The 27,994-nt window shown below is 38.4% G+C and overlaps 1 protein-coding gene across 1 annotated transcript; it reads left to right on the forward strand.

The window, feature by feature from the left end:
* The first annotated feature begins 316 nt into the window (after positions 1–316).
* Positions 317–27,994, forward strand: IL17REL (interleukin 17 receptor E like). The gene is made up of 11 exons (XM_063309351.1): positions 317–340; positions 3,260–3,409; positions 4,622–4,731; positions 7,525–7,639; positions 13,557–13,601; positions 15,511–15,647; positions 18,232–18,303; positions 18,857–18,911; positions 23,435–23,598; positions 25,601–25,645; positions 27,947–27,994. The coding sequence occupies exons 2-11, from the start codon at positions 3,268–3,270 to the stop codon at positions 27,992–27,994; spliced, it is 933 nt and encodes a 310-aa protein (XP_063165421.1). The 5' UTR covers positions 317–340; positions 3,260–3,267.

The raw sequence follows: 27,994 nt of genomic DNA on the forward strand, positions 1-27,994 counted from the left end.
TTCATTCTGGTGTTTCTATCTAGAGTAACAGAGAGCAGATGTGCTCCATTTCTGTGTGAAAGCTCTTCATATATTTTAAGAAAGTGATTGCATCTTCCTTTAATTTTCTTTTATCTAGGCAATTTCTTTGACATTTCTAACCAGGATTGAAATCATATGTGTTTCTATGTTTTGGATTCCAGCCACATAATTCAAGTGACCTCTAAGATCTAATATGAATTTTTATATGAATAATGTATGAGTATTATTTCTCTTCTTTTATTCCTTAGATATACTATTTAAATTAATATATTTTAATTTTCTCCTCCATAGGGATTTCATTGCAAACATCAATCTTCTAGTAAGTACTACATTTTCATTGTTCTTAAGTTAAGGAAAGCAAACTTTTCAATGACTAATCAGACTAAAATCTCATTAAATGTTTTGAAATTCCCCTCCTATTTGTGGATCTTCCTCAAAGGTCTTGGGTCATGTCAGGATGTATGCTTTCATGTGGAAGGTCTAAATAGTAGGTTTGTGTCTCATAAGAACTTTTTAAAAATAAGGCTTGATTCTCAGACTGCAAAATGTGTTATCACCCCTCCATGAAAACTAAACAAGAAAGCTTCTGCACAAGGATTTTGATTTCATCACCCAGTTGTCCCTTAAAGAAAATATCGGTACCTACGTGAGCATTACAGATGAACAATCATGGGCATTCTCATTTGTCATATGTTAATGGTTTGCTTTTTCTACACCAACTTTTCTGGATGGAAATTGTTGTATGAATAGCTATCAAAACCAGCATGAAACAGAATTTTTGGAATGGATGAACGTTCTAGACCAGAGATGGAGAATATATGGAGCTCCAAAAGTTACTGAATTTACGTATACATCCTGACATCCATCACCAGTAGTAAGCTATCAGATGCTGGATGTTCCAACTCCATTTGCCTATATATTTGGCCTCTTGTTATAGGCCAAATATTCAGTTCAGATACAATTTAGAATGATTTGGCCCACCCCTTTCCTGAACGGTGTGATATGATATGTTTGTGTGTGTGTGTATGTGTCTTCAGTAACTATCACCACTTAAAATCACTTTGTTAACACACAGTAGACTTGGTATTCTGCCTGGTATATTCAAGAAGATGGATATCATTTTCTTTTTCTTCATTGGTTGTGACCTGTGGTGTATTAGCTGTACTATTCGAGCACAGGAAATGTCTGGGGAATCAAGTGAATAAAGACAAGCACATAAACAGATTATAGAAATTATCAATTCTTGTAAAAGATTCTTCAAAACATGGACTATGTTTTTATTAGAGTAAGTTGTTCTTTCTCAGCTTTTATTGTACCCTTCACTTTTGTTTATATTTTTTTATTGTCTCTCTGAGGGCTTTTGCTCATGACCACTTGAACGTGCATTCCTCCAGTCCCTGAGTCAGCAGAAAAGTATGCTGGCACAGACTGCTCTGTCTCAGTTGCTGAGCCCTATTCTGTCTCTGCAATGAGGCCACTCAGTGGTGCTGTTTATACATATTTAATGTTAAGAAAAGGGATTGGTGGACTCCCTAGTTTCATTTCCTCCTCAATGGCATCACCTGCTGATGGGAAAAACATCCACCCACCACTCTTCCTACTGTGGGTTGGGAATGGGACTGGAACTGGGAGGGGAGACAGATTTTATCTGATGGCTAAACTGACAGTGCTGATCTATGAAACGGAATGAGGTCTAGCTTTACTGGGTAGGCCTCTTCTTCCACCAAGTGTGGCAGATGTTGCCCAGTGCCTGTCACCTGAAAGTCAGCTGAGAGGAGCTGGTGGGGAAGCAAGGTGGAACAGGGTTCATCTCTATTCACTACAAACCATCTCCTAGTGTCTCTTAGCTTTTATTTTGGCTGCATAATTAAATGGATACAACATCTGAATAGCAATCAAATATATTGTTATAGAGATGGAGCAGTGGGAATTTCAATGGAAGAAGAATATTAAGTTCATTTTGAATGTCAGAGAGAATCAGTACAAGATGTTTTATTGTTAATATATTATTGTAGTCATGACTGCTAAAATGAATAGCTCCTTTCCCCCCAAATGCTGGAAATGCAATGAACAGATTGGATCTTTCTTCCAAATGTGGTAAAGCTCAACAGTACTGGAAATTAATTTATTATAGAATGGAATGAATTTTGAAAGTTGTAATTCCATTTCAACTTGAGATATTTCTATTAAATTTTACCAAACCACACATTCCTTCAAAATATACTGAACTGGCATTGTATATGATAATAGCTGCAAGAATTTTCGGTTTTCATTGGAAAAGTTCATTCTTCTCCTCTACGGAAGAATTGTTGATTAAACTGTGGGAATATGTTTTGATGTCTAGAATACCTTCCTGTCTAAAAAATCTTCTGTACAATTCAGTCATATTTAAAAACCATTTTTATTTATATTTATTTATTTATACTTCAAATTCAGTCTCTGCCCATCTCACTCAGGGAGCAACTACAATTCTATACATAGAATTTTACTACATCCCAAATTTGTTGTTCTGGTTCTTCATTTTTTGAGGAAGCATTTAACCAGTGGGTCTTTTCCCAAGTGCAATTTTGTGACTTGAGAATGCATCTGATTGATTGATTGATTGATTGATTAAGAGTCAGTCTGGTGTAATGGTTAAAGGCACCAGGCTAGAAACCAAGAGACCATGTGTTCTAGTCTTCCCTTAGCCGTCTGGGTGTCTTTGGGCCAGTCTCTCTCAGCCCTTGGAAGAAGGCAATGATAATGTGGCCAAGAAAACTGCAGGGACTTGTCCAGGCAGTCACCAGGAGTCAAGAATGACTTGAAATCATACACAAATACACAAAATGAATTGGCATAGGAGTGGGTTTCCCCCCTGGCTATTGGCCTGTGGCCAGTGCATATATAAGATATCTTACCCAGTATTGTCATATTTGGTCAGAACCTAAATTGGCCCAAAGGCATTATGGCTGATGCATGTACAGTTCCTTCCTCTTGATTGGTCCAAAATCCTCCTTTGTGTGAAAGTACCATATGTGCTGATGGATTATACAACTAGCAGAGGATGTGACTGAAGTAGCTGTCTACAGTGTACTGTTTGACTAGTGAGCGTCTCTCTTACCCTACCTATTGGTGTATGAGGGATAATCATATGACCATCTGTTGAGTTTTCCTTCCATGGTTTAAGATATTATTTAGCCATCTCAAGTTTGTTTTTTACACAGAGGCACATATGCACACATATTTGGTATCTTCACAGCTGGGGTTATGAGCAGTTTCTGCCGTCCTGCGCCTGCTTCCCTTTCTCCAGCCAATCTGAAAAACATGAAGCTTGGAACTACAATGCTATGTGAAGATCACAGGCAGTGCTCTCTCCACTTAAGTGTCAAGGGAAACCTGCAACTTGATGGTAAGTCAGAGGATTTGTTAGGGAATCTGGATAATAACTGCAGGCTCTTGTTCAGTGGAAGAGCATGTGCAGAAAATCCCAGCTCTGCTTCTAGTTCTCTAGGTAGATCTGGGAAAAACTCATGTCCAAATCCCTGGAGAGCTACTGCCACTTCAGTGCAGATGACACAGACGGGGAAACCCAGGGCTTTATTTGGGCCCCGAGACAATCCTTTCAGATGGGGCTCCCATCACAATATAGGAAAAGAGCTGGCAGCTCCATTTGAAAGTGCATACTTTTTTGGGTGCCCAGGGCTTGCACACACAAGATGCTCTTGGGTGTAGGGCATTCTCTTGGGGGTGGATAGTGCTAGCATGTTGCACTACCAAATCTGAATTGCAAGAATATGGATGATCACTAGATAGCAGCAAAGGGTTAGGGTTTTTTTTTTTTTGTATCTCTGTGCTGCCATCTTGTAGTTGCATTAGTAAGGCAATTTGCAACACTTGCTGGAAAGCCCTGAAGCAATATGAAGTTCAACAGAGCGAGTTTCAGCTCAGTACTACAGGTGAATATTCCTTGGGTGCTTAAGTATGCCTCCAAACCCCAGATACTCATTAAGAAACTTCTGTTTAAAATTAAGTGAATGCAACTGGAGAGAAATCAAGAAAGCTAGCTGTATCAAAGAAAACAAACATACTTCTTTTTGTGCAGCCTGTACCAAGCAACTGTAAATCAATATTCCTAGCTTGCATGAAGATAACATTATGCCATATAGGTATTTAATGAAAAACTCTTTTCTAGTAGAAATTTTAGTGGAGATAAAGAAAGGAGATTTGAAAGTAGGAGAGTCATATTTCTAATCAACCAAATCCAGATTTGCTCAAGCTGGATTGGCGTTTAAAGGCATTGGTTACTAATACATTTTTGCTCCATGAAAGTAGAATTAAAAGTGGCAAATATTGCTATTTTCTCACACATTTTGTTTGGTAGGACTTTGATTGAGGAGCACTTACAACTTTCAAAAGTGAAGTGGCTCATCTGTGGTTAGTCTAGAGGTTCTGAAAGGCCAAGCTATTGTGCTATTTGATCCAGTGGGCTTTTTATCTCTATGATTCATTCATGAAGTTTTAATTTTCTCTTTCATAATAATCTGTTGGATATGGGTAATAATTCCCTCCCCTCATATTTGTTTGAGTTCTGAATTTGCATGTGTTTCCTCACTGTTTTCAGAAAATATTCATGGTGTGCGAATTTGTTATCTCCTGATGGCTACTCAAAAATCTCAGTGTGTGAACGTGAAGATTTCCAGGGGTGTACATTCCCAACCTGAGGGAAAGAAGGTAAAAGATTTTAGTAGTTTCTGTCATTTTATTAGAGAGTTGAAATCTTGGAGGAAAAGCTAAGATTAAGTAGTCTAGGAAGAGGGTGATATTGTGGCTCTGAATGGAAGGTCTGGAAGTGATTTTTTTTTTCTTTTACACTGATAGGGCAAAATTGTATGTAGAAAAGTAAATCTGAGGTTTCCAGTTTCTCATTTTATTTTATAATGCTATGAGGTTATTTGCAGAGCAGTATTGGATGGTGTCAGCCCTTTGAGGTAGTCCAATCAAAAAGTACCAACCATGAGTACTAACACTGCCTTTATTAAGGTTACAGTAACAGAATCTTGCAAGTCTGAAAGTACTTCTCTCTTATTTTCACTGTCTTGAAAACTAAGGAGAGTCCCTTCTGATATGCTTTTTCCAACCCCACCCGTCCTTCAGAGTCAGATTTCTCTTATCTGACTGTTGTCTAGGCTGCGGCTCTTCTTCCTATCTCCCAGTCATTCCCTCAGACCATTACAGATAGGAAGGTTCATGGATCTTCTCTTGCAGACTGTCCCCTTGTATTTTTATCTGTCAACTATCACTGAGACTGCAGACAAATCAAGTTTTGTTTGTTTATTTAATAAATTTATAAGGCAGCCCATCTTACTGAACGTGACTCTAGGTGGTGTACAACCAACACTTAAAATAATGTTATAGCTGTTTAAAAAACCTTAGAAATATAAATAAAAGCAAGATTCCCGGAGAAAAACAAGGCTACTGGAAAAACCATGTTTTCAAGTTCTTCTGAAAGGCTAACAGGGATGGGGCTAACTTCACCTTTGGGGGGGAATGATGTTCCAGAGGGTGGGAACCACAGCAGAAAAGACACACCGTCTTTTCCATCAGATGGAACTCTTTAGCAGATGGGACCCATAACATACTCCTCCTAGTCTTGCCAGGGTTCAGTTGAAGCCTGTTGTTTCCCATCCAGACACCCACAGCCTTCAGGCACTGGGACAAGACATCTACAGCATTGCCTAGTTCGTCAGGGGCAAAGCGAAAGAAGTAGCTTTGCAGGGAAGGAGATAGTTAAATACTTCAATTGTTGGTTCATCCCTGCAAATGCCCCACTGCCACCAATGCTGTAGATTGGAAGGGAGGAATGGATCATGCCAAGGGGAACTGGAGAATGAGGGCTGTGAAGATTGGCCCGTGTGAGGCCCATGGGAGGAGTTGAGAAGGAAAAAATGTTAACTGTACTGTGACATAGTTATGCCAGTGACACAGTTCATATCATTATGCAATGACATATGACATGTGTGACATTATTTTGCCATCATCATGGCTTCCAGTGTCCTGTGTTGGCTCTGGAAGTTATTTTTGCATTATAAGATATCTATCCACTCTACACAGTTCTTGCATTTTGGTTTATTTTCCCCAGTATTACAGTGGTTGCCTGGCCGAAATGAGATTGAAAGTATTTAAACTATTTAAAATGGGATCTCCAGCACTAGTACAAAAGGAGAAAGAATTGCTCATATTTGTTCCCATTTGTTCCCCTGATTAATGTCTCTCTCAGAGGATATTAGGTTTATGTTTGCACTGTGTTACAAAAATTACCATAATGACTATGTGTGGGCTAAGGATATTGCATGCCATTGCTCCCAGATGGATTTATTTAAAAGAATATCCTTAAAAAGACGAATAAAGCTATTGTTCCCAAGAAACTTAATCACATCCCACACTACTCATTTTACACTTTCACAGAAGATATTGAATGCCCCTCTCTTGTTTCAAAAGGGCAGAAGTTCCAGCTACCCTGCCGATTCCTGAAATCTTGATTTGGCAATATACATTTATAGACTTCTTCTTTTTTTAAAAAAAGCAATGAATATAGTTTTATGGTTAGGAAATATTACTATAGAAAGGACTTCTAGGGATTTTCCAGAAACGTTTGCATGTCCTGAAAATACTTTGAGCTTCATGTTGATTTATGGAAAGAAGTTTGAAAATTTCCTCAATCAAACAAGGTAGATGCTATTGGTCTACCTCTATATCCTGATGCTCATCTGGGCCAGCTGAATTGATTAGATTCATCTTGTGATGCATGGGGGAACAAGAAATATAAACCTAGATCCAAGGCCAACAGTGATTACATATGGCCAGTTTCCTGCAAACAAAGCAAAATCAGAGCCAATGTTGCAAAGCAGCATTATCTTTTACATGTGTTACTTTGAAGTAAATCCTCCTCTATTCTTTATGGCTTGTTCCTGGGTTAACAGTTGGGGTCCCAGTTTAAGTTATAGAAGCTATAAGGATATACCTTCCCATGTCAATATTTCTTATCTTAGCATCAATAAATTTATATAGTAGAAATAGTACTATTTTATCATAATCCAAATCTCCGAGTTTAATAAAAGATGCAATCAGGGTTCTTGCTCATGTGTCCAATCACATTTTCTTCAATGGAGGGACTGGATCTGCCCCCTGGATCTTCACTGGATGGCAGAATATCAGAACTCCCACAATCTCAAGCAGATTGCTGGATAGTCCCAATTGTCAAAACCCTACTGAGTTCTGTAAAGTTGGCATTTTATCCATGTATTTCTTGCAACAGGATAGTGTTTGGAATCTGAGAACATATTTAAATGCAAACTAGGAAATTACTCCCCTAGATCTGCCAGAATTATTCAGTTAGAAAAATAAAATAAAAACTACACATAGCTTTAATAAACTTGAAAAATAATCTTAGTAGAATGACCTTTTCCTTGTGTTCTCACTTTGTGAAGTTGTATATAAACTGAAAAATCCTCTCACGCCCAACAGGTGAAAGTGCAATTCAATTGCTTTGAAGTCAGTGAGGGACAACATCTCCACATAACCATGACAACACTTCCAAATTACTGTGGAGTTAAACAGACTCAAGAATATTATGTTGAAGGTAAGAAGCACTAAAAATATTGATCTTATGTGTGTACATGCATGCAGGTGTGTGTACTTGCATGTTTATGCTAATACTAAAATGCTAATATTAAAATGCTAATACAAAAATGAAAATGATGCTGACACAAAATTAGTAGTTTTCACAAATCAGAGCTGTAACCCTAAAAGGTCTTGAACGTACATGCTAAAAAGCAAATGTCACTGTTCTTTAGACCTTGTCTTAGGATCAGGATATTGAGTTAGGTGGTTGTTATTTATTTATTTATCAAATTTGGCACCACCCATCTCCTCCCACTGGAGGGACTTATTTAGTTGTGACAAGAGTACTTTGTGATCTAAAAGTTGATGTTACACTAACAGTTGTACCAGAAATCCCTATGGCACATGAAGAACAACTTGTAGTTTACCAGGAAAAATCAAGTTACCTCCATGTTCAATGTAGGGCTTCATGTCAATTCAATAAGAAGAAAAAAATTAACCTTTAATCAAGCAGATTTCTACTTCTAAACTTTAGGGTGTCCATCTTATTTTTATAGCAGTAGCCGAGCAATTATCTTGTGCTTAAGTAGTATTGCTCTGTGATTTTAAAAACCTGTGATCTTAAAAACTTGATAGCTCAAACATTTATTCCCATGACTATATAACATGCATTTGGTGAAAATAAAAACAAATTGCCATTTATTTTTCCTATAGTTTTTCAGTTTATTTGGATATACAATACTGCTTTTTGAAATAGCTGTTAAAGGTTGTGCAGAATTTGGACGGGATGCTTTGCTTCCGTGAAGGTTTATGCGAAGTCCCAAGAGCTGTTTCACAGAGCAACGTGCTCCCTACTCCCAGCTTCTAAAATCAAAGTGGCTGCTTTTCTTTGCTTCACCTCGGATTTGAGGCTTCATCTAGCAGTTCCCACTGCTGAAAAAGGCTTCTGCTAGCACACTGCTTATCTCCCAGCTTCTGGAATTGCTGGATGTGTCAACTTGCACATCTGGAGTTTCTCATTCTGCAGCCTAGAGCATCTCACTGAGATGAGGCCCAGCCAATAAAGGAGGAAAAGAGACTTTTTCTCATTAAGAACTTAAATGCACTTTGCCCTGTTGGGGTCTGTTCCTATAGTTAGGAAGCACACATCTGACTGGTTGTGGAGAAAAGGAAGATACACTTGTCTTTGTCCTCCACCTATTATGGTCCTTCTGATCTTTCACTTCCTCCAATCCACATTTTGTCTTTGCAACAGTAACAGCACAGTTGTACCACCTACCCACAACACTGGCTTTTATACAATGAGCAATAATTTAATTGCCTCCAGGAAGGACTTAGCAATTTCTCAGAAAGATCTCTGGAAATCATAAGCAGGAAAAGAATATTGTAAACCTCTTCCTGGAGGATGACTCACAGACTTCTGGAGAAGGTTTTTGTCCAGTGTTCTAGGGATGGGAAGGAGGGAAGCTTGGGCTTCCACAGAGGTGAGGAATCCAGTGGCCATCCCAAAGAGGAAGAGACAAGTGGTGATGATGGATGACTCGTTGCTGAGAAGACTGGAGTCAGCAATTTACTGACCAGACATGATATCAATGAGGGAAGAGCAGGAAGACAAAAAAGGTTGGAGCTCAGGAGGTGTTTTCAACTGTATTTCCAATTGAATGTCATGACCCAAGGAAGGAAGGAAGAAAATTCTGGAGGTGGACTTTTGGTTTATGGAATAGTGTCATTGAGAAAACATTGTATTCCTGGACCATGGTCTATACTATGTGCAGGAAAAACTTCTGGTGAGAGATGGGGTGCATCTTACAAAGACTGAAAAGAATGTGTTTAGAAAACATCTTGCTCAGATCATCTGGCAGGCTTTAAACTGAATCTGAAATGGGAGGGAGACCAGTATCCAGAACCATAGTCAAAGCATAAACCCCAAAACAGTAAACCTTATAAACAAAGAAGGACGTGGTAAGAAGGAAAAGGTGCTCAGGAATACACCAAGAGATGCAGCAACTAAACCTAAGGAGGGCAGTACTAAAAGGCTTGGATACTTGTACATCAGTGCACACAGCACAGGGAACAAACAGGAAGAACTTGAAGTCCTAGTGTGCAGAAGCAAATATGACATTGTTGGTATTACTGAAACTTGGTGGGATGGAACTTATGATTGGAATATATTACTACAAGGGTATATTTTGTTCAAAGCAACAGACCCAACAAAAGGGGAGGGGGGTGCATTATACATGAAGAATAATTATACCTGCCTCCTTTTCGGGAGAGATGGGCAGAGATAGAAATTTGAAATATAAATAAATAAATAAATAAATAAATAAATAAAATAAAATATGTGACACCAAGGGTGAAAACTTATTTCTAACTTTCTTTCTTTGTCTGTTACTTAGTTGCAGACTTCCTTCTCTTTTATCTAATTGTTTCCCATCTTCCAAGGCCACCCTTCCATTCCATCACACAGAACCACCCTCTGTAATCTTTGAGAACTTCTACAGTAAAGGAGAAGTGTCTGGAGACTGAATTGCTGACAATCTTTTAAAAAGAGGAAAAAGTGGAGCCTGGAAAATATAGACCAATCAGCTTGACATCAACACCTAAGAAAATCCTAGAAAAGATTATTCATGTTATGGCCCTGCTAGACCTATCCTCTGATGAGGAGGATGGGGAGGAAGTAGAATCAGGGGCATCTAAGCAGAATAGTCTTGGCATAGGTGATGCCAGTAGTGGTGAAGCCAATGACTCTTTTCTGGTTGAAGCAGGTCCATTAAGCCCCCAGGACACCTTGCCTGCACCCACCGATAGCCTCTCAGGTTCTCAAGTTCAACCACCCAGTCCTAAGCAGAGGTGTGTGATAAAGATTCCACAACAGAGATCTCTGTAGATCTGAGAGGTCTGCCAAGAAGGAAGCCAACATAATTGCCAATGCTGAGGAGTAAACTGCCCCAGCTGTGTGTTGAAAAGAGGCTCAGCATGGCTGATTTATTGGCCTCACTCCCTGGGAGCAGATGCTGAGAACAACTTTTCAAGCCTCAGCTCAGTTGTGTTTACCTTGCCATGCCATGCTTAGAGCTGTGGATTCCACTTCACTGTGTCTCTTGTCCCTTGGATTTGTCACTTGTTTATTGGATTCCTGGTCTTGACTTGTGCCAAGCCTGTAACTATGTTTACAGTTGCTGTCTTAACATATTGGTAAAAAGGGGTCATCTAAAAGTTCTGCCTCAGCTTGCATATCGCTGGGCTATGGCTGGCATCCAGCTTGCTATCTTGTTGGCTGGCAGCCAGCAGTGCTGGCACAGAAAAATGAAGTAATGGATTTGAAGGCACTTAGAAAGGAATAAGGTGATTGCTAGAAGTAAGTACTGGTTTACTGAAAATAGATTGTGCCAGAGGAATTTATTGGTTTTTTTGACAAATTGATTGTATTAGTAAACCAATGTATTGCTGGCATGTAGTCTATCTAGATTACAGTAAAGCATTTGATAAAGTTGACAGTAGCTTCCTGCTTGATAAAGAGGAACAATGTGGGATGGGTGGTCCCACTACCAATAGATTTGCAGTTGGTTGAATGACTGTACCCAATGCATAGTCCTTAATGGATCTATGTGTACACAGAGGAAGAGAGAGAGAGATGCAGTGGGGTAACTCAGGGTTCTGTCCTGGGTCCAGGGCTCTTCAACATTTTTATAAATGACAGACAAGGAGATAGGATGCTTAGCAATTTTGCAGATGACACAAAGCTGGGTAACACCTCAAAAGACAGCTCAAGGTTCAAAAGAATCTTCATAGATTTGAACATCTATCCAACAAAATGCTGTTCGATGGTGAGAAAGTTCAGTACTTAGGTAGGAAAAACTCGATGGACAGGTACAAGATAAATCCCCATGAAAGGATTTGGGCATCCACAAATTACCATGAGCCAGCACTGTGCTGCAAAACAGCCAATGCAACCTTGGGCTGCCTCAACAGAAGTATAATGTCAAGATCATGGGAAGTGATAATTTCACTCTATGTTACATTGGTCAGATTGCACCTGGAATATTGTGTCCACTTTTGGTCACCACAATACAAGAAGGATGCTGAGGACCTGGAAAGAGTGCAGAAAAGAACAGCAAAGATAGTGAGGAGTTTGGAGGCTAAAAGCTATGAAGAATGGTTAAGGCAAAGAAGGGAGACATGGTAGCATCTTGAAATACTTGAAGGACTGTCACAGGGAAGACTGTATGGTTTTATTCTCTGTAGTTCCCAAGGATAGGTCAAGAACCAATTGGTGGAAGCTTTACAGAGAGAGATCCAAACTCAAAATAAGAAAAAAATTGCTGACTGAAAGTTATTAACTGGTAGAACAGCCTGGCTTCTTACCAGCTGTGTGTGTATAATCACTGGAGGTTTTCAAGCAAAAGTTGGACAGCCATTTGTCTGGGATGGTCTGAGGATTCCTGCCCTTGGTAGGAAATGGGAGTAGAAGGGACTTCTGAGGTCCCTTCCAACCCTATGATTCTGTGAAATCAAAATCACAGAAACGGATGAACATTTATCATACCTTTTGCAAGTCCATAAAATGCAAATGTATACTGACCTGAGCTGGTGCTTTAGTCATGCAGTTCTGTAGCATGGCTTCTGAGAATTTCATGGTACTTAAATTCTCCCTTTGCTTTTCATCTTGTTGCTCAGTCTTTAAAAAAAAAAGACAGTGATGTAGAACAACTAGTTACCAGGAAGAATGAAATACTAGCTCAGAAAAAGTTACATCAGAGCAAGAGATTTGTTTTGTAACCACTCTTGCTTCCTGCCTGTGTCCTAATAATGGGCAGCTACAGCAGTGCATGGAAAGTAACTGAACCAAACCAAAAAGCTGAGTTTAGAACATTAGTATGAAAAAGCAAGGTTCAGTATGTCATCAATAGACCCTGTTTTCAAATTATGATTTCTTGCCTGAAAACAAATCATGGCCTTTTTCATGAGCTGGGTTTGGTTACCATAAGCTACAAATAAGCAAACCACATCACAGCATAGCATTATGGTTGAGAAGCCAAAAGGCATGTTGCAAAATTGCTTCAGGCTTACTTGAAGACAAGTAACAAAAGTTGAAAGCAGAGGAGGAAAAAAAGAAATTAGAATAAAAAGCAGACTTACTGTGATCATCTATCTATCCATCTGTCAGTCAGTCAGTCAGTCAGTCAGTCAGTCAGTCAATCACACAACACACATACACATATATTCCCATGCACTTTTATATCAGATTCAAAGTCACAAACATGACATGCAAAGTCTGAATGAGCTTTTGTTCCATTCTTAAATTCTGAGTATATGCAGACTTCCAAAATCTAATTACAGCATGATGTAGTTGGCAATTTCACCTTTAGTAGCAAATTTATGATAATAGATTTACAGAATAACCATCTGGGGAGAGAATGATGTGCCAAACAGCATTGTATGTATGTATTTCAAATGAACAAATACACATATTGTTATCAGAATAAGTGAATAATGTGTTTCCATGTGAACCTACAAAATTATGCAAATTCATTCCTCCCTCCCTCATAGGTTCACAATCATACTAAGACATGATTCTATAATGGCTTAAATAAGCCACATCATTAGGTTCACAGAACACACTACTCCAAAACCAAAGAAATCACATGATGACTTAGCATAGTGTGTGAATCTAGTCTCTCTCTTTCTGTCTCACACACATATACCCAGAAGCAGAAAGACTGTAGGAACATAATTATATTTGAGGAAATTTTCTCCTCTCCTGGTTGTCACTGCAGCTGAAATCCCCTATTTATATCATATCTGAATCACTTAAATATTTGCAATCTGTCTGCTATTACAGGGTTTCCACTGACTTAAGACATCTGCTGCTTTATTTTCTTAAGGGCTCATCGTAATAAAATAAACAAATTGAAAATCTGTTGTATATTTTGCAGACTGCAGAAACAATGATGTGGGGAAAAATATTCCAGATTGTTTTGGTAAGTTGGTTCAGAGGTCTAAAGCAGTAGCATATTTAGTAGTCTACTAAATATTTCATTAACAAGAACATATGAGTATTATCTACCAAATTCAGCCTGATTCCTGAAAACCAGTTTTTAAATTCTTCTTTTTCTTCTGAGGCTGGTCACCTGAAGTTGAATCAAGAGGTCCAGAAGTGGGACACAATGAGAATGCAGATGTAGCACAACTGGCTAAGAAAATCAGGGAGCACAAGAGAAAAACTGTATATTGAGGTTGGGTCCCATTTCTCTAAAAATAATGTGAATGGGAGACTTTCTAGTACAAGATCTCCCATCTCCTTTCTCCAGCAGAAATTCTCCTTGAGTTGGTGAATTCTCCACCAACACCCTAAATGCCTGTCTGCAAAGCCAGGGGCAATTTGTTTTGAGGAGGTTCTACCTTCCATATAGTCTTGCAGGCATAAAACCAGATTCTTCTTTCTACAACTAGCCATTATAGCACCCACATTCCCCATTTTTAAGATTCAAAGGGGAGAGTTATGGACCAATTGTTGCCTGATTTAAATAACATCCATGCCAAAAGGTGTTAAAATTCCATTAATCAAATGGGTAACTACAGTTTGTGCTAATTTAGAAGTGATTTGGTAAACTAGAGCCTGTCACAACTAAATAAGAGCTGAAGGTTATGGTTATTATATTTATATGTGTCATACAAATGCACATAAATTGTTGGTATCTGGTTGTAGTTTCCTTCTAGCCAGTAACAGGAGAACAATGGAGCAATCTGTCCAGCTGGAATATGGAAGTGCCTAGACCAGCTACCTGGTTTTCTGATCTGAGCTTTGTTGTACTTTTCACCCTAAGTTTAGCTGGCTTCCAGCTCTGATGTGTCTCTTCTTTTACCAAATGGGGAAGAGAGCAATGGCTACAAAAAGATGGTTCCATGTGTATTTCTTGAGATTAGGGATCTAGAGTTTTTCAGCTTCCTTGTCAAAAATAAATGTGATTAAAAACCTGTATGTAATTATTGGAGAGCCAGTTTGGTGTAGTGGTTAAAGGCATCAGGCTAGAAACCATGAGTACTAGTCCCACTTTAGGCACAAAGCCAGCTGGGTGACCTTGGGCCAGTCACTCTCTCTCAACCTTAAGAAGGAGGCAATAGCAAACCATTTCCAAGAAACCTTGCCAAGAAAACTTCAGAGACACTGTCCAGGCAGTCGCCAGGAGTCAGCAACTGACTCAAAGGCAATAATGATGATGATGATGATGATGATGATGATGCTAGTTTGGTGTAGTGGTTTAAGGCACATGGCTGGAGACAAGGAGATGGTGATTCTAGACCTGCTTTAGGTATGAAGCCAGCTGGGTGACCTTGGGCCAGTCACTCTCTCTCAGCCCTAGGAAGAAGAAGGCAAAGGCAAACCACTTCTGAAAGATGTTGTCAAGAAAACTGCAGGGACCTGTCCAGGCAGTTGCCAGGAGTAACACTGACTCAAAGGCACGTGTGCACACAGACACACATGTACAGTAATTATTACAAAAATGCATGTGGTTTACAGTACTTTACTTAATAGTGACCACTAAGGGACTTACTCTGATTGAACATATATAGGCTTGCTATGAAAGCCATCTTTCACCTACAGCCTCAGAGACATTTCATGTCAGATTAAGAGTTGACAGCTGATGTTATATTTAATTTTATTTATATTTACTCCTCAATACTTCCAGAAAAATTTGCATAAAATTGTAGACCGATATTTTAATAATGACCGAAATCAAATTTCCTACACAAATGATACTGATATTGCAAATGTAATTTAAAGTCATCAATCATCTTGACCCTTATTGATACACAATAATTCTTGGCTACAGAAAATGCAAACATTAATCAGTACAATCACAGTTTTTGCTTTGTTGTAAATTTCAGTGAGCAAAATGGCTTATTATGTAGACAGAACAAGAAAAACCATTTCAGTGAATATTTCAGATGTCCAAAACACAGACTATTACGTCCGTTTATGTCACCAAAGATTTGTATGTGAAGATGTGGGACCCGTCACTTTGGTAAGTGCTTGAAAGGGGCAGAAAATGTTTTATGAAATTAGTTCAACTAACAAAAAAAATAGAATTTCTTACGTTGCTGAAGGCATTTAAAGGATAACATAATTCCATGGGGGTTCCAGGATGAACAGAAATACATGTTCTTAAAAATTACTGTTTTCTCTTTTTTCCTAAGCCTTTCTTTCTTCCATCTTTTTCTGTTTTCTTCTCCCATTCCCTCCAGTATTTGAGGACATCTAATCATGAGAAGTTAGATGAACAAAAATTTCAAGGACTTCTAAATGCAAATGATAAGATTTGGACCTGTTGCACTATAAAGAGTTTATATAAAAGAATGCCATTTTATGAAAGTTGGTGGAAAAGTATATGGGATAGGATATAGGATAGGACTTGTTGGGAGTTGGGTGGCACACAAATTTGATAAATTAGGGATGGGGAAAAGGAAAATTCACATTCCTAGTGTGATCTGGATCTTGGTGCTATGTTGGAAATCATTTAGATCTTTGCTAAATATTATGAATAAGAAAGAATGCCTAAAAGACAGCTGTATTCAGAATAATAAAATACAAGAAAAGAGGCACATAAAATTACTCATGATGCTGAGATATTATAGAGGGAAATGTTTCTGTCTTTTGGAGTATCAGATTGGGATCATCAATAAAACTTAAGGCAAGGTGATACAGGAAAAATGAAAGGAAGCATTTCTTCACTTAACTCATAGTCAAACTATACAATTTTGTAGCTACCAAAATATATAGTGGTGGCTGCCAACTTATGCAGCTTTAAAAGAGGCTTAGATTAGTTCATAATAGGTAAGACCATTTGTAGCTATTAGTTATGAAAGCTGTGGATTAAGGTCAATAGCAGAGAACAAAAAAATCCCTGATCATTCCGGCTTTCATTCTTCCTTTTCTTTGGATTGCCAAGACTGGTCCTTATTCCAGCTGAGGACATAGAGAAAGTCAGAGAACACCCCTGGTGCAGCAGGCCTCTTCTTCTAATAGTTGCCACTACTGATTCCCTAAATCACTAGATTGGATAGATCAAAAGTGCCCTCTTCCTTAATGCCTTGCTTTTCAAATTCATAGAAATGAATAGCTGTTGCATTAACAAGGCTAAGAAATATTGAAGATATGGTTGTGCTATCAAGCATAAACAATAAAAACATTAAGGTAAGAAAGTTAACAGAACAAGATACAGTAGACGCTAACAAATGTTGCTTGGTGCTGGAAATTTAAATAGGATGGAAGACTAGACTGGAATAAGATCTTCTCAGGTGTTAACCTTGTCTATTTAATCTCTAATCAGTAAAGAGGGGAATTTAGAATACTAGGCATCTTGAGCAGCAAAAATGTTAGCAAGTAACCAATGAAACACACACAGAAAGAAAACATAATCACCACAAACCTAACTCACCTTTTCCCTTACACTGGAAACTCTTCTCAAAGACAGTAGGAGGCTCTGTTTCCATCTCTCTGTCCTCTATTTCCTTCCTTCCTTCCTTCCTTCCTTCCTTCCTTCCAACTTCTTAAGGATTCCTACAGAAATCTTCTTTCCTCAACCAGATCTTCAACTGAGAACTTCACCCCTTTTCTCCTAATTGAGAAGGAGAAGATTAACTTTTTCAGGACTGTGTGCAATTAGGAACCTCCAACAATTTCTCCTCCCCCCAGTAATGTTTTTGTGTCCTACTTATGGATTTCCCATAGGTAATCTTATGGTCAATATTGGAACATAATGATGAACTAGATAGGCCCTTGGAGTCATCTAGTAGATGTCTTGGCATGTTCTTATGTCAGTAAATGTTAGGTTGACCCCTATTAATTTTGAATTATATTATTTATCTGCTTTTAATTTTTAGTCTAATGCTAAAGAAAGTATATGCAAATACATATAACTACCATTGTGGAAAGCAAAGATGGGCAATCCTTTGGAGGTTGGAGTGCATTTAATTTGAGAAGGAGGCTGAGGTGTGTAATTGGGGTTCAAACATGTAATGGGGTGAATGGATCCTTACAAGTAGACTAGGATTTCTCTCCATCTCTTTTGAATGAGAAGTTGGGTTCTTCATTCCAAAACTGTTCTGAGTCTGCTTTAGAATTACACTATGGTTTTCCTGTGTTTCTTGCCTCAAAACAACTGGTAACTAAAATCGGAGTTGCATTTGGAGGATGCTGTTGTGGCTGTGTAAAGGGATTTAAGGGGCTGTAGCTGTTGTAAAGAAAGTGGAGCAAGTGCAGCTATCGAAGATTGCATGCCCTTGCCAAAACTGGCTTTGGCACAACTGCAGAAGCATTTTCCTCCTTCCCAAGTAATCACTGCAATCTAAATATATGTACAGATTTACTTTGAATAAATCAGAAGACAGCCTTAATCTTACCATGACTCTGGAATGATCCATAGCTAACTGAAAAGTTTTGGAATATTAAGCTTAAAATGCTCAAGAAATCATCTTGAGCCAGCTTGAAGCACCACTGTGTGGAACATAAAAATGACTGGAGATTTGCATAGGCATATACAACTTTCTGAAACTCTCCTCTCTGTGCAAAAATGTTTGACCTACCACCTGCTGTTTTTTTTATTTCAGATTCAGGGAAAGGACTTGGTGAAATCTGCTTCTTTACAGTACAGCCAACTGCTGCCTTGTCTGTGTATTGAGGTAAATGTAGTTTGATATGTGAACTAGCTCAATATACAGGAATTCTCCAATTGCCTGTTAAGGGGCATCTACAGGGTTTGGTCAACATACTTAAAAATCAGGCAGCAGTTTGATTATGCCATTGTGGCCACCATCTTGACATTTTTGACCATGCCCTGCAGACAGCTCTGGAATCATTACTTATGGCAGAGGGCTAATCATAAATGGAAACCACCCCTCTCCCCAAAGACGCACATGTAACTATCATCTCAGAATAGTTTGGCATTAGTATTACATCCAGTTTTCAATATTTAATAATTCCAAAAAATGCCTACATCATCATTTGTATGTTTATGAATAGTGAAATTTATTTTATTTAGGTCTTTTCCAGAGAATGACTGATATTTTATTTCTGGCTTATTCTTGCCTATTATACATTTATGTTATTTGAGTTACTCCATAATATACCTTAGGAGAAAGGCCACATAGGAGGTGTCATACAGGCAATACTTGATTGAAAATCAATTTAAAACTGATGGTCATTTGAACTAATGGATTCATGTTTGGATTACAGGCATGGCCAGCGATTTTAGATGCACGAAGAATGCAGTTGTGCCCATTTAAGAATGGCAAGTGAAATGTGCTTCCTGCTTTTTCTGAGGGGTGACTAAGCTATTTCAGAAACATACTGTATGCTAATGGGTGGGAAGAATAATGTCACACATAATTGGCTTTCCCCCCTAAATAATCTGTTACTTGAGTCATTTGAGTGGGCAGCACACACAAATTGTAAAATAAACAAATAAATAAATCTGATTTCTTTTCTACAGGTGCGTACCTACATTTGCTTGTTCAACCGTAAGAATTTTGGAGTGAGCACTATAAAAACAAACAAAACTTGACTTGCTTATTTGTCTAATAATGGGAAATTTGAAAAAATCTCAGCATTTCAGCTACTATTACCAAAACAGGCACATAACATTCTGATCATTCTGATCTAATTGTAGGGAAGGCCATGGACTCAGGTCAAATGCAAATATGTCATATTAGTATGATACCATGGACCATGTAACATCAGTTTATTTATATATATATATATATATATATATCTCAATATAGCATTATATTCTGTGTTTATCCTCCTTTTCTCCTGGGCCAGTGAGCAGAACTGCAGGATTTATATTAACTTGAAATACAATAGAGTAGAAATGAAACAACTGGTATGGGAATGGCTTTGAAAGAGACTGCTGACAAAACCATCTTGAACTGTGATAGCGCAGAGTGTGCATAATTTATAAAATCTATAGCTAAGGACCAAAATACACCTTAGAGAAAACTCTGTATATTTTCCCTGAAATTCTGTTTGTATGTGTAGATGTGGTGAGTTTGAAACAAGTACTGGAGATTTTCAGTGGGGCAGAAGAACGGACAATAGGAAGGAGTGATTAATCTCTCCATTCGGGTTGTGTCATGAGTAAGGATGGCGAGCAGGGGGCTCCCATCCAGGCTGTAAAGCGCATGCGTAGTACTGAGGAATTAGGTATCCATTCAAAGAGACACAGATCGGGCCCAATTAACCTTTGGGGTTTATATGTCTGGGTTTTTCCCACGCTTCTTCAGTTTGTTAGGATTTTCTGTTATGTAGCTGTAATAAAACACTAGAGACCTATTCCTTGTCTCAGCGTGGTTCCTGGCTGTTAGGACATCAATCCTAACAAACTGAAGAAGCGTGGGAAAAACCCAGACATATAAACCCCAAAGGCTAATTGGGCCCGATCTGTGTCTCTTTGAATGGATACCTAATTCCTCAGTACTACGCATGCGCTTTACAGCCTGGATGGGAGCCCCCTGCTCGCCATCCTTACTCATGACAGGTTGTTTGTCCCTTCAAGATAGTCGTACCACGTCTGGGCTGCAAAAATCCTGATGACCGCCAGATGGGAGCAAAGAGTTTAAAAAAACGTTGCCTCTCTGCTGCCTTCTTGTGGTCATCCAGGGTTATGCAGCCCAGATATGGTACACCCACTCCAAGCTACCTTTTTGCTCACAGGATTAAAAATAGAAGTACAGTACTCATCTTGTTACCTTTCAGAAAAGCAAAGCAATGAGAATGAGCTATTTCAAAGGACAATGAGTCATTGGGGATTTCGGGCAGGCCTTAAGAGAGGCAGAATGAAGTCTCCCATCACAGATGCCAAATAGGGAGTAGCAGCAAGTGCTGAAATGGTCCACACAGGACAGGAGACCCTGGCTCTTCTCTAGGGGCATCCTCTGCATCCTCAGCTGGCCCTTCCAATAGCTACAAGCTTCTTCCAACTGTTAGTCAAGGCTGTGGAATAACACGAAGTGCTTTGCTGAGACGAATCAAAGCCACCATGCACAAGGCTGATGCTAACTATTCTTAAGCATATTATGTATGCTTAAGAAAACGTTTAGGGCATGTTATTGCCCTAATAATATTATTTATGGAGTCTCACTAAAGCCAGTGAAGTGATATAATCTGAAACATCTTTATGATGAGTTTTCAGTTTGCCAGGGTAACACCACTACTGAGAGAGTTGCACTGGTGGTCAAGATGCTGGTTGTTATAGTTAAAGCCCTGCATGGGTCAGGCCCTGGATATTTGCAGGACTCTCTTGTCCCAGTGGTCTCTGCCCATCCATAAGACCAAGCATGGACCTCTGAATTCCATCTTTGAGGGATTCCCATCATCTGTGACCACAAAAGTGTGGCTTCAGAGAGCTGCCCTGCCCCTCTCCTTTGGAATAGTGCTGTACCTGGAGGCAGGTCAGCACTAATCCTGTTGGCATTCAGAAAGCTACCAAGACCTGGGTCTTCTGGAAAACATCTGGGGACTGATGATAGGGTGATTCTCCACTGTGCAGTAGCCAGTACATCTAGGAAGACATGATTGGATCGGTGAGCTGATACTTTTTTAATTCTTTCAGTCTTATTTCTGTACCATTTTTACACTACTTGTAAAATGTTTTTGGAACTGAGTGGCATATATATTCCTGAAAATAAATGAATGTCCAGATAGGAAATACTGTAGACTGTATTTACACCCCCTTTCCACTGTCACTCAAATAAAGTTGACACAATAAATTAAAATATATATTTAACCAGAATGATGGTATTCTGATGATTCACCAACCATGTTTTCATTGTGGACTGATTTTTTTTTTTTAGCTACAAGGGCTCTCAGTATCTGCTTGTCTAAACCGACTTAGCATGTAACAGAAAGATTCTTATCTCTTATGCTGTGATTTGTATAAGCTTATAAAGAGGGAACAAAATGTACTATTTGGAGTCAGCAGCTTGAAGTGTGATATTTAAGGGTGAGCCATGATAATAAACAATATAGCTTTATGTCTATTTTTTACCACTGATGATAAAGTTTGCTAAATCAGACTAGGCTTACTAAGACTCACAGCTGTCATAGTGCAGGCATAATAAAATGTGTAACAGTAGTAGTAGATATTAACTCTGAAAAAAACTCAGGTGTGCCTTGGGTTACATGAAATTTGCTTCCAAAATTGTCTGGATTAACCATTATGCAAATAAGCATGTGCTTAGGTCACCAAGGGTAGGGGACACCACAGTTCTGTCTCCTAGCTATCATGCCCTTGATTCTTTCACTGCCACACTTGACTTCAGTCAGATTTTTTGTGTCTGTCTTTATCTGCTGTGTTTGCACTGCTAAAAAAAGTTTTCTTTGGCACGGTGAGTGGCTAAACCTTAAAAGTTTGGTTTGAAGGTGTCATCAGATATCACATTTGTTCCCATTTCATGGAGTCAGAGCTTCTTTTCCATCGAGGGGCACCATTGCTGGGCTCTGCTTAGGGCATCAGCTGGCCTTGATCCAGTCTTGTATACATGGAAAGAAAAGTAAAACAAAAAACAAAAAAGCAACCCCCCCCCCCACTCTATAACTGTTATAAACATACCTTATAACAAAATGAATGAATTCTGCAACATTATTTGATATGGGTTTCAAACTCTTGGTGATTATAACAAAAAAGCTATTTTTTTTTCTGGCAAATCTGCTAAAATTAGAAATACGGCCTGACAGGCTGCAATGCAACTCAAGGATTCTTAAACCTTTTCTGCCTTGGTCAATACTGTGCAATTTAGTTGAGACTTCATGGTCAAAGGTGTGACTGCTCGTGAAGGGAAACTGCAGAATTGCCTTTATATTCCATAATTCAGAATAGATTTCTTGCTCTTTACTCTAAAATTGAACCTCAATGGTTTATTTCTATGGGAGAGAGTAGCTTGTTCCCATTAAGATTAAATAGCAAGTTCCACCTCTACTATTGAACAACAAGATCTGACCAAACAATGTTCCTGAGTTTGTGGAGGTTTCTATTGATGTTCAAGCAAACATGAGTTGAAGTCTTGTTTGGACATTACTCCACCAGCCCAGAAGTGTAGAAATTGAGCAGGTGAGGAAACAGATGTGGGGGGGGGGGCAAGACTTGCATGTGCTTTGACATCCGTTTCCCTTTTTAACTTCATGGACATGGGCTAAGTGTTTCCATAAGACTGATAATGATCAACATCAACGTTCTTGGGCTATTCTGCCTTACAAATTTTGGGTGCTTATTGATTTTCTGTGGTGGACCCTCCCTCCCAATTGTAGCATTTCAACTCCCATGAGCCTTGATCATTGGGCAGGAATGCACTCGGAGCATGAAGCAAGAGATTTAAGGGGGGGGAGAATCCATTGCATGATCCCAAACTACTACACAGAAGAAAAACTCTGATCTATGTTTTAACAGTACTAGTGATGAGACCCACAAGTGACAAGTAGAGTGCATAGTTCTTTTTTACACTGCAAGAATTGACTAGGCTCATGCTTCACACAGTTCAGATCAGGGCTATCACATCTTTGCTGCAAAAATCTAGAAGGGTACTGGATGGCAGCAAAGATATAGAAAACTCTTGATTATTTGATGCCCTCCTGAGTTCATCAGGATTTTTTTAAAACTCAGATATGGTAGCTCAGTGAAACCATCTCTCTCTCCATCCTATATTATCCTGCATGATTGGCATTTAGTATAGCAGCAATTGGGGAAAGTGATTCAGATCATTCTGAATGTTAGAGGAACTTATTTTTATACTCTTTGTCCTCCTCATTTCTTTGTCTTAGATACTAAGACCCTGTGGGATAATATTGTTTATGAACCTGCCACACAAACACTGGCTTGGGAAGCTGCCTGTCCTGTTCATGTTACAGTCAGCCTTTGTCAACTGATGAAGACTAATGATCAGTGTGTTGATCTAGAGAACACTGTCAATATTGCTACAGAGAAAGTAAGCAATAATAATAAAAAAATGTTCGCTACATAGGGGGCAGCCTTGTTGCCCAGATGTTGTCACACTACTGGCTGTCATGAAAGTTTCTGAGTTGCATGAAACTTCAGTTCCATTGAACCATTTTAGCCAGATTTACTAGACAATATTTTAAATTGTCACGTTCTATAATTAAGCCTTCTAGAGTGCTCAATAGGCCATACAAATAAAATCAGAGGACAAATCTATTTAGGCCTATCTTTCTGATATTCGAGTCACTTATAAAGCCAAAAATGCACACTCCAATCCATCCTTCTGCAAACCAAAAGAGGGGGAAAAAAAAGGAAAACCCAGGATTGCTCTAGGTTGTAAATATGCAGTACATCCCCTTTGACACATCTCCTGTTTCTCTAAAATTTGGAACACAGAGATGTCCTGTTGTAAACGGTGAAGCTTCTGCATTATATTCTTTGACGTGCATACTGAGCAACATCTGAATCAAGGCACACATACAGCCAGTGCTATTTCTCTTTCACAAAACTGGCACTAATAAAAGCATTGCCAAAGATTTTGAATTGGTGTGATTTGTATGCAAACATAAATTGATAAGGCAGAAACATATCTGAATAAACATCAGTAATAGAGAAGCTTTTCACAAATGTATATTACATTCTCTGCACAGTTAACATATCGTGTGTCTTATGAACTTTGGAGAGGGTGAGTCAAGATATAGGACAGGTGGATCTCAGAAAATCCACCATTTTTCATTCTGTTGATTTTTTAAAATGAAAATCTGCATGGTAACGGAAGAATTATCACTGTTACGAGCATAGAGTAACCAAAGCACTTTCCTTCTCCTCCACTTTTCAAAAATGCTCCACATGCTCACAAGAATTCTGAGCTCTCCACAAAGACTCCTACTTTATATCAATGCTTCATAAATGCCTGTGTGACTGTATGAAAACATGTATTCCTTGATCCTGAAGAGGAAGCTTTTTTTTGGCTTGCCTTATCATGTTGCAGGAATAAATAGGCCCTTTTCTGCAGCAGTTCTGGGCTCTCCAACTCAAGTTTCCTCTTTAGATATCACTTTCTGAAATGACAGAAACAGGATAATATGACAAGGAAGGGGGGCTTTCAAGGAAGTGATGATACAGAGAAGTACACTCTATTGCTGTGAATGCAGATCATTTAAAAGGAGAAGAATACCCCAATGGCATCCATACTGCAATTCTTAGGCATTACTAGTCAACGTAGCATCTGCTTTTTCATGCCTCACACCTCTGGTGCATAAGTGATATAACAAATGTCTCTGTTGTTCCAAATTTTAACTATTTATTAGGAGAAAGTTCCCAATGGGCAGGGGGGCTAATTTGTAGTGACATAGTTTACCCTGGGGGTGCTTATTCCTTGAGTTATTTAAACAGGCTATGAAATGGTCATCTGTTAAGGATGCCATAGTTAAGAGTCCTGTCTGTCCCCTAAGAGCAAAGCACAACCAGAAATAAAGAGTCACAATGAGTAACTAGGTTTATTGTCAGGCAGATATGAGGGTATTATATAGATTCTTCAAAACCAAATGAGGACCAAAGCCTAGCACTCATTTATTAGTGAATTCATTAAGGTAGCATCTTGAGAACCTTATTTTCCCAGAAGGCAAGTCTGAAAGACTAACCCTAACATATCTCTCTGCTCATTGTTAAGAATGTTTTGAGATACTCCCATTCCTTCCCTAGCCCCAGAGATTTATTTTACAGTTCCTACTCTTAGCAGAGATCTGATAACATAGCCTCCAATACTCATTGGAAATCTAACGTTCATGTTCAAGTACAGAATAGTTGCAGTGTGGGTGGAGGAGTTGTGGAGACAAATGCAGACATGGACTAGGGCCAGCAGACATTGATTTTCCCCTTCAACTGCATTCATTGTACATGATATATCATGAAAATCTCATAGAATGTTCTTGTTCTGATGTTTGTCTTTTCAGGGTTGGCTAATAATCTAACAATCTTTTCTCAATCAGGTGAAATATTCCCGAGTTGATACACATCCACGGCTTTGCATGAAGGTATTGTTATACATTACATTATAAATGTAACTTGTACATTTGTCCAGTTACCACATCTAACTGAGAGGTTATGACTTTTGTGCTGGTCTATGACTGTAATAAAGATTTGATTTGGTTTGGCAGTTATGGCCTTTTCTAGTGTGCAAGCCAAAAATAGTTATTTTCCCTCATCTTGTCTTCCTTATTGTTCAATGTTACTAAAGTACCGACAGTTTAGAAGTTGTAGAAAAATATGGATATTCTGATTAATTTAATTGCATGATTTAATTTGATTTACCAGGATTCTAAAGTGCAGTTCTAAACACAGTGACATTGAATAAGCTGCACTATAAAAAGAAAAGAAAAATCTTATTTTTGTGGAAGATTGAAAGAAGTTCCACAGCTCAACTTATAAACATTTTGATCCTGGATCTAGGACGCCTTAAAACACAATGGATCAGACCACATTTTCTTTGGGGTACTGACAGAAACCTTGTCTAAGAACCAAATTCTGTAGGATGTGATATTAAATATGTGTACTGCATTCAAAATCCAGGGTGTTTTTTTTTTAATGCCACTTGTTTCTTCTGGTGGAGTGTGAAACTGGTATTTTAGCCAATGTGGTGGGGAACTTTATCCCACCAGGAGTCATGAGGAGAGTCTCTTTTTTGAACTTGGCATTTGAGTTGTGTGTCTGTGGTAATGGTGGGGGCAATCCTCCACTGAAATGAGCATAAGTGTCTTTTTTTATATAACAATGTTAATTAAAGTTTAAAAATATAAAGATAAAAACTGATACAAACTAAGAAAAATATGAAAAGAAAAAAGAAAAAGTGCAGAGAAAAAGAAAAGGAAAAAATATAAAGAAAAAAGATTTATAAAGAAATGACTTCCCCCTTTATCAAGACAAGCACAAAGAATTTCAGTAACTTGTCACCTACTCTGACATTTCAACAAAAGATCTCTTCTTCCCATGTCTCATCTTCCCATCCTTTGGGAACCCATTTCAATAGCTAATGCTGCTTGATCTGTACAAATGTACATGACAAGTGTAAAAAGATGTTTAGTGCCACGTACATTAAGTGTGATCACCTTTCAGAGACAACTTGGAAGGAAGAAGCGGGACTATAATGCAAACCCTTCCATTGACCCAGATTGCTAATTATACAAAAAAGTTGTTGTAGAAAGAGGTATCCAACTGTATGGCCTGGGTCACCCATTGTCACAAACAGTGATTTTTTAAAGACAATTTATTGAATAAACCACAATTGGTTCACACAATACACTACACCATAAACCATGGTTTTGCAAAGGGCAATGGCTAATTTGTATCAAATTATCACTACTCAGATCATTTTGGAAAGTTTTCACACAGCATGGTCGATGAACCCAGCTGATGTGTGTCAGAAAGCTAGATATGGCAAGAATGGATATAAATCATAAATTTGAATATGACAAACAATCATAATTGTTACAAGATCTATTATTCCTCCTACCTTTAATTAAAATATCAAGGAAGAGTTTCACAGTTTAATCCTATGGACATTTGTTTAAAAGTTGATCTGTATGGGTTCAGTGGGCTTACTCTAGGATTGCACCCACAGTTGCTCTATTATTTCTTTGGCCTTCTAACCCTAAAAGCAGCACTGCCATTCTGCCTGATAGGACAGATTCTGCAGAAATTCAGAAATTCAACCCATTCAACATTTCGCTTCAGTTCATTGCAATGGCAAATTCAGTCTGGTTAACAAAAATTGAATGTTAATTTTTTAAAACCCTTTTTAGTTTGCAACTGAGCACAACATCTGGATTAAATGCCCATTCACTCATGGACAATTTCCAGGTAAAGTATTGATTGTAATGTAAATCGTCTCCTACATTCATAATGGATTAAATGATTAACAATAATCAAAGCATATGAAACTGTTTAGTCTATAGCTAGCATAACATGTAATTGATTTCATCATTTTTTTTTAGATTTGAAGCATTTTAAGTAGTGGGGGAATGCATCTTTTGATTTGTGATCTTTTCCACTGTACAATGTGTATCCTTTCTTTAGAATAAATCAAACATTTCTTGAGCTATAGGGGAGCTCATTAAAGCAGAACTTTTATTTGTCCTGTACCTCATCATCTGCTGAATTGTACTAGCTGCTGGCTTTCATCATGTGCCAATAAACTTTCCATATAGAACTTCTGTCACAAAAACTGCAGTGAAATATTAAGTTTATTTCACCCAATCCAGTAACTTCCAAACCTAACTGTAATGAAAAGAACTTTAGTATATGTTTATGAGCCCCTTGATCCTCTCTGTCTTTTTTAGGTAGGGTGTCCTTATAGGGAATCTGGACAGGGCTCATCCATTGCCTGA

Source organism: Candoia aspera, chromosome 7 (genome assembly GCF_035149785.1).
Source record: "Candoia aspera isolate rCanAsp1 chromosome 7, rCanAsp1.hap2, whole genome shotgun sequence".
In the NCBI taxonomy this organism is placed as follows: domain Eukaryota; kingdom Metazoa; phylum Chordata; class Lepidosauria; order Squamata; family Boidae; genus Candoia; species Candoia aspera.

Excerpts from the sequence above, each read along its gene's own strand:
- IL17REL (XM_063309351.1), top strand. The coding sequence starts at position 3,268 with ATGAGCAGTTTCTGCCGTCCTGCGCCTGCTTCCCTTTCTCCAGCCAAT. Across the intron at positions 15,648-18,231 it reads ATGTGGGACCCGTCACTTTG|ATTCAGGGAAAGGACTTGGT; the intron begins GTAAGTGCTTGA and ends TTTTTATTTCAG. Across the intron at positions 25,646-27,946 it reads ATCCACGGCTTTGCATGAAG|GTAGGGTGTCCTTATAGGGA; the intron begins GTATTGTTATAC and ends TGTCTTTTTTAG.